General features: G+C 37.7%; 3 protein-coding genes across 3 annotated transcripts; 2 read left to right on the top strand and 1 right to left on the bottom strand.

Moving 5' to 3' along the window:
* Positions 1-508: 508 nt before the first annotated feature.
* On the top strand, positions 509-3362 carry LOC119988318 (transmembrane emp24 domain-containing protein p24beta2-like). The gene is made up of 5 exons (XM_038833305.1): positions 509-698; positions 1072-1281; positions 2033-2219; positions 2318-2425; positions 2961-3362. Exons 2-5 carry the CDS (start codon positions 1072-1074, stop codon positions 3092-3094), a joined length of 639 nt encoding a protein of 212 aa, XP_038689233.1. The 5' UTR covers positions 509-698; the 3' UTR covers positions 3095-3362.
* Positions 3363-3751: 389 nt separating this feature from the next.
* Positions 3752-6015, bottom strand: LOC119988551 (protein NOI4). Its single transcript, XM_038833625.1, has 3 exons — positions 5544-6015; positions 4731-4916; positions 3752-4092 (listed from the first exon to the last, which is right to left on the bottom strand). Exons 1-3 carry the CDS (start codon positions 5562-5564, stop codon positions 4069-4071), a joined length of 231 nt encoding a protein of 76 aa, XP_038689553.1. The 5' UTR covers positions 5565-6015; the 3' UTR covers positions 3752-4068.
* A 4758-nt stretch (positions 6016-10773) lies between these two features.
* On the top strand, positions 10774-13072 carry LOC119988628 (probable L-type lectin-domain containing receptor kinase S.7). The gene has a single exon (XM_038833736.1). The coding sequence runs from the start codon at positions 10903-10905 to the stop codon at positions 12886-12888; it is 1986 nt and encodes a 661-aa protein (XP_038689664.1). The 5' UTR covers positions 10774-10902; the 3' UTR covers positions 12889-13072.
* Positions 13073-13142: the final 70 nt, after the last annotated feature.

The following is a 13142-nucleotide window of genomic DNA, read 5'->3' on the forward strand; positions in this document are numbered from 1 at the left end:
TGATGAACGCACTGATGCTAAAAATGTGAGTGCGGATTAGTTTCTTGAGAGCAGTCGAAGACAGTTGAATGAAAAAACTGTCCGTTTTTCACTTGCATGGCATGTTTGAAAATGGACAATCACATCTATTGGATGCATCAAAAAACATTTAAAAATTTACGTTTTTTCGTAAGAATTTAGACAATTTTCATCTAATAGTTTGAAAAGTGTGTCACATCACATAACACTTTGTGTTTTCTCCACCGAACTTATTTCCGATCAGAATTGTAAACTGTGGGGAATCCTAAAGTTCTCTCATCCGTTTTGTCATCTCATATTCATGATCTTTCTGTTTTGTCACACTAGTGGTGTTGAGAGAGGCAATATTTTTCTTGCTAGAGATCACTGGGCTTTATTTTCTTCAGACTCTAATGGGCGTAAAGGGGTAGGGCCCATCTTAAATTTATACTTACTCGGCCCATAAAAAGAAAAAGGTCAAAAAGGGCAAATCCGTATTTCAGCCAGAACTGAAGGATATCGCGTTCAGACAGACAACACAACACAACACAACACGAGCAAGTACTTTGAAGACGTCAAAATTTGAACCCGGTTCCCAAATCCTTCGAAGGTTCAGTCTTTGATTTGATAAGTTATCTCCACAGCCTTCAAGTACAATAACAGATCAAGATCCTTCAACTTTGAAGCTTCAAACTTCAAAGGTAGTTCATTTTTCTTTTTGAATTTGTAGATTTACTTTATTATTCGTTTCTTCAGCGGAATCAGTCTTCTGGGATTTTATTTTTCCCTTGCACGCGTAGGAAACGAAGGAAAGTCTTGATCTTGTTTTTGTCTTTTAATGATTGGAGAAAGAAACCCACTTTTTTGTTTTGGCGGAAATGATTGAATTTTGAGGTTTCTCTCTGTTATTTTGAGGTTTCATACCAATGATGATTTTTTCCTTTTTGGATTTCAAGGGTTGAAAATTGAGTTCTTTAATCTGACTCCATGAGTTTTCATGTACCTAATCTGTTGTGGTGATCTTGTAATGTATCTGGTGTAATACATACTGAATTTATTGACTTGAATCTGCAGATGAGAATTGGGCTACCAGAGCTGTTTGTTTTTCTTCTTCTTGCAATTTTGTCCAGCCCAGAAGCTGTTTTTGGTATTAGAATTGTGATTGACAGAGAAGAATGCTTCTCACATGATGTTAAATATGAAGGGGATACAGTTCATGCATCTTTTGTCGTCATCAAGGTCGATTCAGCGTGGCATTTTAGTGAAGATGGTGTTGATCTTGTGGTAAGCTGTTAGTTTTTTTTTTTTTTTGGGTGTGTGTGATACATTATTAGATGTATTACTGGTACTTATCTTTTCTCATGGTGGTTAAGACTTAAGAAGAACTTCTTTATGTACCCACTTTTGGGTTAATGTGTATGGAAAAGAAATTGGGTTTCAAATTGGTCTAATATCAACTTTTGAAACATTCTGGCATTCTTCAGAGGCTGTTTGGCATTCAATTCTGTATATGTAGACTTAAACATATGAAGCTGGAATATCTTATTTCATATATATGTAATTATGTGTGTGTGGAATTGTGATGAGATCATGCAAGAGCAAGAGTATACTGGTTGTTCCATTCAAATTTTGAGGTGTAAATATATTCGTGTTGGGTAGTGACAATGGTTGTAGATTTTATGATTGCTTTGCAACAAATCAAGTATTATACCGGGCAGCGACAATTGGGAGGCTTATAATATGATAGGAATATTTTTCTGTCAGCAACTAGGATGTTGTACTATATCGGTGGAATAGAATACATGAATGTAGCTGCAAATTGCAATTGTTTGACTTTGAGTAGTCTAAGCTCCGTATATTATATTTCATAAACCAGTTTGGAAGTCGTGGTTGATTTGTTTTGCTACATGCCTATCTATCAAGTCATCTTGCACTCTAGTTTCTAGCTAGACTGAAGGAGTGATTGTAAGGGAAATATATGCATTTATATATTTGTCTTCATGGTATCATTGATCTTTCACCTTAAATTTTACAGGTGAAGGGACCTTCTGGTGACCAGATTCATGATTTTCGTAATAAAGTAAGCGAGAAATTTGAATTTATGGCTCGCCAGAAAGGGGTCCACCGCTTCTGCTTCACTAATAAATCTCCTTACCATGAAACCATAGACTTTGATGTTCATGTTGGCCATTTTTCATATTATGATGAGCATGCAAAAGACGGTAAGTTGTAGACCTCCATTCTGTGTTATTTCTTCATGTTCAGGCATGAGCACTTAATGACGAAACGGACTTACTGTTGCTTTTGTCTTTCTTTGCAGAACATTTTAAACCTTTGTTAGATCAGATATCGAAGTTAGAGGAAGCTCTTTATAATATTCAATTTGAACAGCATTGGCTAGAAGCTCAGACTGAACGCCAGGCAATAGGTACATTTTCTAATCTTTCTGTCTGTAATAGTGTAACTTAATAAACTCGGAGTCTAAATTTGTCTCTCCCTCCATATATTCCCAACACCTACTGTTAGCTGTGATTCATAGTGAGCTCAGTGGCTTTACTATGAATGCATTTGTTTCTAGGGTATGGTGGCCTTCCTTGCTGAAAAGTTTGTTTAAGAACAAGCAAACTGGTGCTATACCGCTATGTGTTGCTGCAAAAGGAAAGATGCCTACAGTTTAATTAGCTTGTTCGAAATAGAACCAACATAATATCATCATCACGGTTCATTTCTTTTCGTCCACACACAGTGGGTGAGAATAAGTACGTGATTACCAAAGAACCTCCTTGTGAGTTTGATGCTCTGATTATGTTCCATTAGAGGGAGCCCTAAAATCGTTACCAAATAGACTAACCCTTGTTTTGAGTGTTATGTAACGCACCGTCTTTTTGTAAGTTACACTTACATGAATTTAGTTGCAGTTGGGCATATTGGATCCTAATCATTGCTTTAATTTGCGAATGCAGTGAATGATGCGATGAGCAGGAGGGCAATTCACAAGGCATTTTACGAATCTGCAGCGCTCGTTGGTGCTAGCGTTGTCCAAGTTTACCTTCTCCGCCGCCTGTTCGATCGTAAACTTGGCATGTCTAGAGTTTAGTTTTGGCGCAGGATATCGCATAATTTGTTAATTGAAATTACACAATTTGAACGCATTTTAGGAACTTGTTTCTTCTTTGTGTTTTGTCAATGAGTAAAAGGCTGATCTAGAAAACCATGAAATGAGAAACTCCCTTTGCCTTTTAGTTGATTGTTACAAATCTACGGATTTTCCTTGTATGTTGGTAGTCTTTCGTTTCTTGTATAAGGCATCACAGGTCCCTTGATTCCTTGAGGAGTGAAGACAATAAATTGCCATATTTTATGCATTTCTGCGTTCTGCTTCACTGTCAACAAGCTGGTGGATTACCGCCAAAAAGGTCCAGAGTTTTCTAGTGTTTTTTGTTCTAGCTATATAAAATACTACAATGAAAGCACATGATTTCATATGAATCATGTCGGGGTTTGTGATTTCGCATGGATCATGTGAGGTCCATGACTTCACATGAATTATGCGAGATCCACGATTTCACATGATCCATAATCATCTCAACATTAGAGATAACCAAGACAAAAAACATTGAGATTTTTGGCGTGTTTTTGTTTTAAAAGTCACCATACCATGACTGCAGACAAATGACTTGCCATTTCAAATTTTGTAGACTACATTGTCCAGGGCCTGTAGATGGTGTTACCAAAAGGTAATGATTTCAGACAGTGAAAAAGAAGCATTGGTATTATAATTCACAAAACAATCTCATCCATCCATACACTTACATAAACATAACATATAACAAGCCCAGTAACAAGAACTTGGCCGCTGAGAATACAAATTCAGCATATAGATACAATAATGATATGGTGTTTTTTGCTCCTATCCCCAGACACAACTCAGTGTGTCATCAAAGAAAACAAATTCCAGTAATCACAGCCCTAAATATCTACCTTCTCCAGACTTATATGTGCTGGGGATTTCCGAAGTATTCCTTTGAAAGCTCTCATATGGGGAGGACCTCATCATGATTCTGCCGGACTTCAAAAGCAGCAAAGCCATTTTTTCTGAAAATTTGGCAAGAGCAACGTAAGAAGTGATTGACGTGTAACAGTCCATTGTAAAGTTGCACAGATAATAGCCAACCCCATATTTCCTCATGCACACGGCTGGGCGAGGTTGGGGATAGGCAGGATGTGCGCAGGCATGATGATGTTGCCAAAATCAATTTGTACGAGTCTGGAGTTCTTTGAATTCTCATTAGCCAGTGATATAAACTACAAACTGGTTGAATGAAGCATGTCTAACAGTACGAGCTATTTCTTCCAACGGCCATAGAAACAGTCTTTGGAAGAAGCTTATCCATGGGAAGATAATACCAGGAATTCACATACACAAACAAAAAGACGCCCATATGCACACAAACACAAATCCCTACATCCGAGAGAATTTCTAATTCATCCTTCCGGGTTATGAATTTTTTCCTAAAAAAAGACTAGTGATAAAGTTGCTTCACTACACAGGTTACAGGTTTAAATTCTCGAAATAACATCTTTCTCAACATGGGTGTAAGGCTTACAATTTCATTTATAGATGAAAAGAATATGATCCTGAGGAAATGGTGGCAATGCAACCGGGGAAATGAGAAAAATCAGAATGCAAGAGGAATGTCTCATCCATGTATAGGGTGAAAAATAGTACTTACAGCTGGGGGTTTGCCAGGATTTACTCCAGGCCTAGCATGAGAATCAACCTTTGCTGGTGAATCGGGCTTGCCACCTGTCTTTTTCTCATCCCTAGCTTTGTTGAAAATCACAGTAAAACCCTCAGCTGAAGCAGGATCATTGACGTCCCATTCACCAAATTTAGGCAATGGCCGACCCTTATCCTCCTAAGCAAAAAATAGAAGGAAATATAATAAGAAATTACATGAAGATTATCAGTATCTTCAAGGTTAAAAATGCCAAATATCTAGGTTCCAGTCGATTAAAAAAGGTCTTATACAGTCAAAAACTATTACTTCAACTGTCATAAGTAATTAATTGCATCAACCAATCAATATAACTTGTATCAAGATAGTTTCAACATGGAGTACAATCTAGCTAAAAGTAGCAAAGAACTCTTCATCCCACACTCAGACCCAAAACCGCAGATAGATGTAAACAAGGTATTATAGACAAAAAACAGAACAATGTACCATGGAGCAATAGTGAAGCATTTCCCACCCAACACTCATACCCAAAACCACATATAGATATAAACAAGGTATTACAGACAAAAAAATAGAACAATCTACCATGGAGCGATGAAATTCTTGTTAAAAGACTTTTTTAAAAAATAACAAAAAGCTTCTGACAGTGGCAGACTATCTGACTGTTAAAGAGCTTCATCGAACAGTAGCCACTACTTGTTGATGTAGGTGATTGAATTAGACCATTAGATTCAGTCCAAGAAAAAAATGCACAAATCAAATTCAATAACATATTCATGAACAATATTAACATATTTGTGAACTTACTCTTTTGATTAAGTTTTCCATAAATAAACTTGCTTCCAGTACCTGCTACTGAATACCATTTACATTTCTACCTTAGTGACAATTACACCGTCTCTGAAAAAAAATATTTCTCATATCCTACTAGCACCAAGCTCTTAGAAAAGAAAATCTAGATTTATTTCAAACTTCATTAAACAGTGCCTAACGCATGATGATATGCACACATTCAGAGCAGAAAAAATATCAAAATTCAAAAACCTAACTTTTCCCCAAAATTAGTATAAAATACATAATTCAACTACATCTGAACACTCCAGACAAAGAAAAACTATATGTGAACACTGAATCAGTAGAATATCGACAAATTCCCGACAAACTCATTGCTTCAACGATATTGAGGACATCCCAACGAATCAACAAGGTACACCCATGTCATAAAAACACAACAAAGAGCAAAATCAGGAAACAAAATCCAAAATTTCAATCAATCAATAATAAAGGAATCCAGAAAAGAACGCCAAAGATTAAATCAAGCAAAAGCACAAACTTTCCACACCCACAAAGAGAGATAGAGTACACACCGACATGGATTCAGTGAAAAACAGTAACCTTTATCGTCAAAGGAATGTGAATCAGAGCAAGCAAGAGATTTTAGGGGGAGAGGGGGGGAGAGAGAGAGAGGTGGATGGGGCCAGAAATGGACTCTCCGTCTGCCCCAACAGTATTTTAAACAAGACGAAGAAGAACCGTTGAATTCCACGGGAACGGAAAACGTTGAGAGTCGTCGTCATTGCTGACGTGGCAACCGATGAACTTGCAATGACGGAACGGAGAGATGAGTTGGCAAACGGCGTGAGAGGGATGCGTTGTGTTAGTGTTACACGGAGGCGCATATAGCTGGCACTGTTTGTTTGTTTTTTTTTAATTAAAAAAGGGGGAGTTTTAATTTGAAACTTGAGAGAATTAATTAACAATTAGAGTAAAGACTAACATAGATTCAGTGTAATTATAAGTACAAATCTTTTTTTTTTTAACAACTGAGAACAACACCATACAAATCTTTCAAACATCCAATATGAATCTAAACTCTGGTCGTCAAACCCAACAAAATAAGTTGGGCCAAAACTTAGCTCATGGCTATAAAGATATTGCTCCCAATGAAAATCGAACTCAGAACTTTCCGAGCCCATACGATTTGGCTCTAATGAGATTCACGATTAGAGTATCACTCAAATGCTTGTCATCACTTGATTAGTGCCAATCAATCCTATAATTAAATCATGCTTTTTTTTATTGCAACATAAAAAGTCAAGTTTGTTTAATAGTTATAAAAAAACTAAAAAGATATCTTAAGAAACAACTTGACTTGTCAACCCAATTTGAGAAATATTTGCATATGAAAATAGACCATCAATCAAATTGTGGTTCTTTTGGTTCCATTGTGATTTTATTAGAAATCCCAAAATTACAGTTAGTTCTTATCTTTTGTCTAGTTATATATAGGTTTTTTTAATAATCGAGAATAACACCATATAATTTTTAGTAGGAATCGAATGTAAAATTTTATGAATACATACACTTTGACCATAAAAAATTCATTACTAGACTATCACTAAAGTGATTATGGTCATAGATATGGAGAGGGTGTGTGTATCATGTGTCAGAGGAAATGCAAGGACACTTTGGCATGTTGTAATATGATTAAGCACAAAGCTGACATATGGAAAGAAGTACTCAAGCAAGAATGCAAGTTGAGGGAATGCTCTGTTTATAATTCAAAGGCTCATGATTCCTCCTTAACAGAATCTTCTGGCTTGTTTCTTGGCTTTAGTTTTTCCACAGACATTATTAATTTGTCATGGTCAACAAGTGGGAACACAATAAAGCAAATGACTTTGTGAGCACTAAGTTATATGCAGACAGACTCATATCATAGTCAAGATGTTTAAATCCACAAAAATAATAAATAATTAAAAGAAATAATAGATACAGAAATGCTGCCCATTTGATGTGTTCACACAGTAAATATTGAAGGGCCTTGAAGGGCCTCATAGAGAATCCCCAACTAGACTATCACCTTGGGTTCTTTTATAATGCATATTCTCCTTCCACACACATGAAATGAATACACGTAATAGATTCTGTTAACTTTTACGTAGAATCATGCAACCGACCTCAATTTTTTTTTTTTTAAAGAATAAAAGCTCAATGATGATTTTGGGGAGACATTGGGATCCCCTAATTGCGAACTCAAATAATCACAAACAAGCATTTGAATCTTTCCCTTGTGTTGCCACAAATGATAGAAGCTTATTTACTGAAGCTTACTCACTATAATAAACCTAAATCGAGCCGGGTTAGGGCACAGAGAATTCTTTCATGAGTGAAAAGCAAAGAGCTTTGACCATGATAAGGAGGCACAACATGATAATGTCACCGGTTGTTGCCTGAACTGAAGTGTAGCATGTGCAAGATGTGTAAGTAAGCCATGACACACACACATGCAATGAGGGACAATACAGCAACTTGGACATCTTTACAGGGGACAGACAAACCAAGACCAACAAACATATCCAATCATAAAGTTAATGACTTATTGAACAAGAATGTCAAGGATCCTAGTATTTTTTGTTCCAACGATCCTAAATATTGAGACGGATTCCCCTTATCCATGTCAAATCATGAGGCTCCCATGATCTATATGAAATCTTATGCGTCCGTCTCAGCATTTAACATAGATGGGAGAAAAGACACTGGAATCTGTAAGACTGCTCTTAGTAAAAACAAGACAAGAGGATGCTTCTACACATCAGAAAAGGACGATATTATTTACTTGTGACTTGTGAGAGTAACACATGTTCCAATCCCATGAAAAGCAAACCGTGTCCCCGTTCCAAGGATAAGAAGATCGAAGAATGATAAATGTGACACATATATTCTTCAACTGGAGTGAGGCAAGTCCCTTGTCATAGAGAGGTCAGGTCAGTCTAGATGCGTGGTAAGAGTTGTACGTAGTGCCTCCATAGGCTGAAGAAACTCACAATTAAAAACTGTATGTAGTACTGAGTATGTGCAAAGGTAGATATACCCAAGGCTTTTATGTGGTTGATTGGCATTGCAGTGGATTTGGTTGCTCATATTATTTGAACTGTTTCTATGCTAAAACTTGAGAAACCCATGCCATCAGATGGAAAGGCCTCAACTTTGTTCAGAATCAGAGAGATTCTTCTGGTGGCTTGTTTTATCATCATCAGTAGTCTTTTAAGCAAACAAGGAGAAACGGTGGTTGTGATTTGTGGGTCATGGGAATTCATTAATGGGCTCTCAAAATTTCAATTGGTTGGACCATCTATTTTGTTTCTTTTTCTTGGGTTGGGCCTCGAGAATGCTTTAACGGGCTCTCAGAAGGCTTTAAGTAAACTGTTCTCATCAGAAGATTTGTAACTACTACAGGACTGGTTATTCAAATCTATTACACTCTTAAGACCAAATCATGGAAAGACGTTGAACTATATGACCTCTTAGTACAAGTTCATTCACTTGACGCAAGTTCTTGTAAGGCCTATCAGAAGTACTAACGAGCGGACCTGAATTAAATACCGCTATGTGCAACTTCTTTACTTGATTACTTTTTTAACCGAAAAAATATCATTCAAGTTTGTATTTTAAACTCCCGACGAACCTAAAATAGAATTGTCAAACCTGCGAGCCAAAACCAACAAATGGCTAGAAAGATATTAAAAATCGGAGTAGTACCTTAAGAGTGTGTTTGGATTGAGAGATTTGGGGGGAAGGGAAGAGAAGGGAGGGGAGGGGGAGAGAAGGGAAGGGAGGGGAAGGGGGATTATTTTTCCCTCTCCCATGTTTGGATAGATAAAAAAAGGAAGGAAGGAAAATTTGTTTAATTTACTAATTTATCCTTATTTTTATGTTAAAATATTATGTACAAGGGTAAAATAGATATTTAACTTACAAATGACTTAATTAGTAATCCCTTCCCTCCAAATGACTCCATTTTGGAGAGAAAGAATTTTAACAAAAATTTAATGAAATCTTCCTTCCAAATCCCCTTAAATCCCTCCCCTTAATTTTTAATAAACTATCCAAACAAGGGAATTGGAAGGAAACTCTATTTCCCTTCCTTTCCCTTCCCTCCAAATCCCTCAATCCAAACACACTCTAAATCTTAATGGTGTGCTTCAACTATTTAAGTTGAGATGAGTTTGGTCTTATAAATTTTTGTTATTAATGATCAAAATGGGGATATGGAGTCAAACAAAGGTTGGTGGGTGGGGGCACTTTTTTTGTATTCTTTGCAACGGCTCTCTGACGTACTATGGCATCTTCATCCTCTGTTTTGTATTATGCCTCACATGGGGGTCCTATACTCCTCTCTCTCTCTCTCTCTCTCTGTCACTGTTCAATTCTCCAAAACTTGCCAATTTTTTTTAAAAAAAATTTACATGAGTTGTGAGTATTGCGACTCTCTTTCCAAAGACCAGATTCCAAATTCAATTTAAAATTAAAAAAAAAAAGCATTAGGAATTTGAGTCTCCAACATGTATATCTATTCCCTCTTCTTTTTTCTGAATTCTTATTGAACAATGTTCAAACTTCAAAGCCAAAATGCACTACAAAGTACAACTTTTTGTGAAATTTAGGGCCATTTATGGTGTGGATAAATAGTAGATCATCACATGCATATCATCAAATAATTATATATCTAGTGATCTTAATTGAAACGGTTAGTTTGAATTCTGTATGGGTTACAGATAGAGTCCAGGTGATGAGGACCCACCTCAGATATTTTCTCTCAATTTTGACCATCTTTATTTTGACTTTTTCCATCCTCACAAGCACCACCTAGTTTCCTTTTGCTTTAATGCCTCTATCAGGCACTTTCCCAGTTTTCCCCTATCCCTGGATTGATTATCATTCTTTAACTTATTAATTTGGATCAATCAATTCGCGATAATTCAGTTAGTTATCTCTCAGGATTCATTAGGGCTTACGGTGTCCAAGGTCGAGAGTATGAACTAATCAACTTTGATATTTTCTTGTACAATTCTGATTCCGTAAACTTATCCTGCTTCCAAGCCTCTTCTCACACTGAAGACTTGAGGTTTATGCCTACTCGAATGACACACTGGACCGGGTGCTTCTCACATTAAAAAAAAAAATCATTTGGGTTGCAATCTAATTCATTTTTTGTTACTGTTTTTTTCTTTTCAAGCAATCCACGCGCCCATATCCAACTAACCGTTTAAGCCCCATTTTCCCACCACCCCTGCCCCCACTCTCTCTCTCTCTCTACACTTTGCTTCTTCTTGAACTCCACAAATCCATTTCCCCACCACCCAAACAGAGAATTCACAAGAAAATGCATCAAAGAAAGCATCTTGTTTTCTCCTCCGTCTTCTTTGCCTTTCTTCTTCAAGTTCTTCTTGTATCGGCTTTTAACAATGTGACCTTTGATTTCCCTTATTTCTTCGATCTCCGCAACCTCACACTTCTTGGCGACTCCCACCTCCGCAATGGAGTCATTGGCCTCACAAGAGAGCTTGGTGTACCTTCCTCCAGTGCAGGCTCTGTAATCTACAACAACCCAGTTTCTTTCTTTGACAAAGAATCGAACACCACGGCTTCATTCGCTACAAGGTTCAGTTTCTCAATCAACAATATGAATCCAACCTCTTTTGGTGATGGGTTTGTGTTTTTCATCTCACCTGATAATCAGACACTTGGTAGCTTTGGTGGTTATTTGGGTCTTGTCAATTCTTCACACTTGATCAAGAACAAGTTTGTGGCAATTGAATTTGATACAAGACTTGATACTCGATTCAATGACCCAGATGAGAACCATGTTGGTTTGGATATTGATAGTTTGAATTCAATCAGGACTGCAGATCCAACCTCGATAGGGATTGATCTAAAGAGTGGGAATTTGATCACTGCTTGGGTTGATTACAAGCATGACTCGAGGGTCTTGAGGGTGTTCTTGAGTTATTCAAGTTTCAAGCCTGAACAGCCGATTTTGAGTGTTGATATTGACCTCTCTGGTTACCTTGGAGAGTCTATGTATGTGGGTTTTTCTGGTTCAACAGAAGGTAGCACTGAGCTTCACTGGATTGAGAGTTGGAAGTTTGGGACTATTGGGTTCCTTCCGGTGAAACCAAGATCTCATCCTCACAATGTGTCTGATAGTTCAGTGAATCTGATGCCAAATATTCCGGTATCCAATTCTACCAATAGACATCGCAAGAGGCTTGGTTTGGGTCTTGGCATTGCAGGTCCAGCTTTCTTTTGTGTGTTTCTTGTGGCTTTTGGTTACTTTTCTGCAAAGAAATGGCAGAGTAGCAGAACAGAAAAGAATATCAAGGCGGAGATGGTAACGGGGCCTCGGGCATTCAACTACAAGGAGCTAAACATAGCTACAAAAGGGTTTCATCCAAGCAGAATTCTAGGCAGTGGTGCATTTGGGAATGTCTACAAGGCCTTCTTTAACTCTTCAGGCACCATTGCTGCAGTGAAAAGATCAAAGCATTCACATGAAGGTAAAACTGAGTTTCTTGCTGAATTGTCTATTATAGCTTGCTTAAGGCACAAAAATCTGGTTCAGGTTCAAGGTTGGTGTGTTGAGAAGGGTGAATTGTTGCTTGTTTATGAGTTTATGCCTAACGGGAGTCTCGATAAGGTGCTATACCAAGAATGTGAGACTGGAACCTCCCTAAACTGGTCTCAACGGCTAAACATTGCAATCGGATTGGCTTCTGCACTTTCATATTTGCATCAGGAATGTGAACAACAAGTCATTCACAGAGACATAAAGACCAGTAATATAATGCTGGATGGGAACTTCAATGCTAGGCTAGGTGATTTTGGATTGGCTAGGCTCATGGATCATGACAAGAGTCCCGTTTCGACACTCACTGCTGGAACAATGGGATACCTTGCTCCTGAGTATCTTCAGTACGGTAAAGCCACCGAGATGACTGATGTGTTTAGCTATGGAGTGGTAATGCTTGAACTGGCCTGTGGAAGGAGACCAATTGAGAGAGAACCCGGTAGTCAAATAATGGTAAATTTGGTGGATTGGGTTTGGGGTTTACATGGTGAGGGAAGGATCATCGAAGCTTCCGACAAAAGATTGAATGGAGAGTTCAAGGAGGAAGAAATGGGGAAGCTGTTGCTAGTGGGTTTGAGCTGTGCAAACCCAGATAGCATGGAGAGACCTACAATGAGGAGAGTCTTTCAGATCCTTAATGGTGAAGCAGAACCAATGGCCGTGCCGAAGACGAAACCAACTCTCACTTTCTCTTCTGGCTTGTCTTTGACCGTTGAGGACATTGTTTCAGATTGTGAGTGAAGATTTTATCATATTCTTTTCTTATGCCAAAACTCAGAGATGGTGTTATTCTTTCATTTGTAATAGCTTTAGGTAGCTACCCTTGTAATGTTTTTTTGATGCAGTAGCAGAAAAACAGTAGTTGTTCATATTCACCTGAGTTCAAAACAAATGTATTGAACAATGTGGCGCTCTTGAGTTTGTATCTGATCTCTGCTACAATTCAGACAAGTAACACGGGTTTTTGGGTTCTAGTTCTGCATTATTTTCTGTCT

Source organism: Tripterygium wilfordii, chromosome 21 (assembly GCF_013401445.1).
Source record: "Tripterygium wilfordii isolate XIE 37 chromosome 21, ASM1340144v1, whole genome shotgun sequence".
Taxonomy (NCBI): domain Eukaryota; kingdom Viridiplantae; phylum Streptophyta; class Magnoliopsida; order Celastrales; family Celastraceae; genus Tripterygium; species Tripterygium wilfordii.

Excerpts from the sequence above, each read along its gene's own strand:
- LOC119988318 (XM_038833305.1), top strand. The coding sequence starts at position 1,072 with ATGAGAATTGGGCTACCAGAGCTGTTTGTTTTTCTTCTTCTTGCAATT. Across the intron at positions 2,220-2,317 it reads TGATGAGCATGCAAAAGACG|AACATTTTAAACCTTTGTTA; the intron begins GTAAGTTGTAGA and ends CTTTCTTTGCAG. Across the intron at positions 2,426-2,960 it reads GACTGAACGCCAGGCAATAG|TGAATGATGCGATGAGCAGG; the intron begins GTACATTTTCTA and ends TTGCGAATGCAG.
- LOC119988551 (XM_038833625.1), bottom strand. The coding sequence starts at position 5,564 with ATGGAAAACTTAATCAAAAGA. Across the intron at positions 4,917-5,543 it reads TGGAAAACTTAATCAAAAGA|GAGGATAAGGGTCGGCCATT; the intron begins GTAAGTTCACAA and ends TTTTTTGCTTAG. Across the intron at positions 4,093-4,730 it reads ATCCTGGCAAACCCCCAGCT|AAAAAATGGCTTTGCTGCTT; the intron begins GTAAGTACTATT and ends CCAAATTTTCAG.
- LOC119988628 (XM_038833736.1), top strand. The coding sequence starts at position 10,903 with ATGCATCAAAGAAAGCATCTTGTTTTCTCCTCCGTCTTCTTTGCCTTT.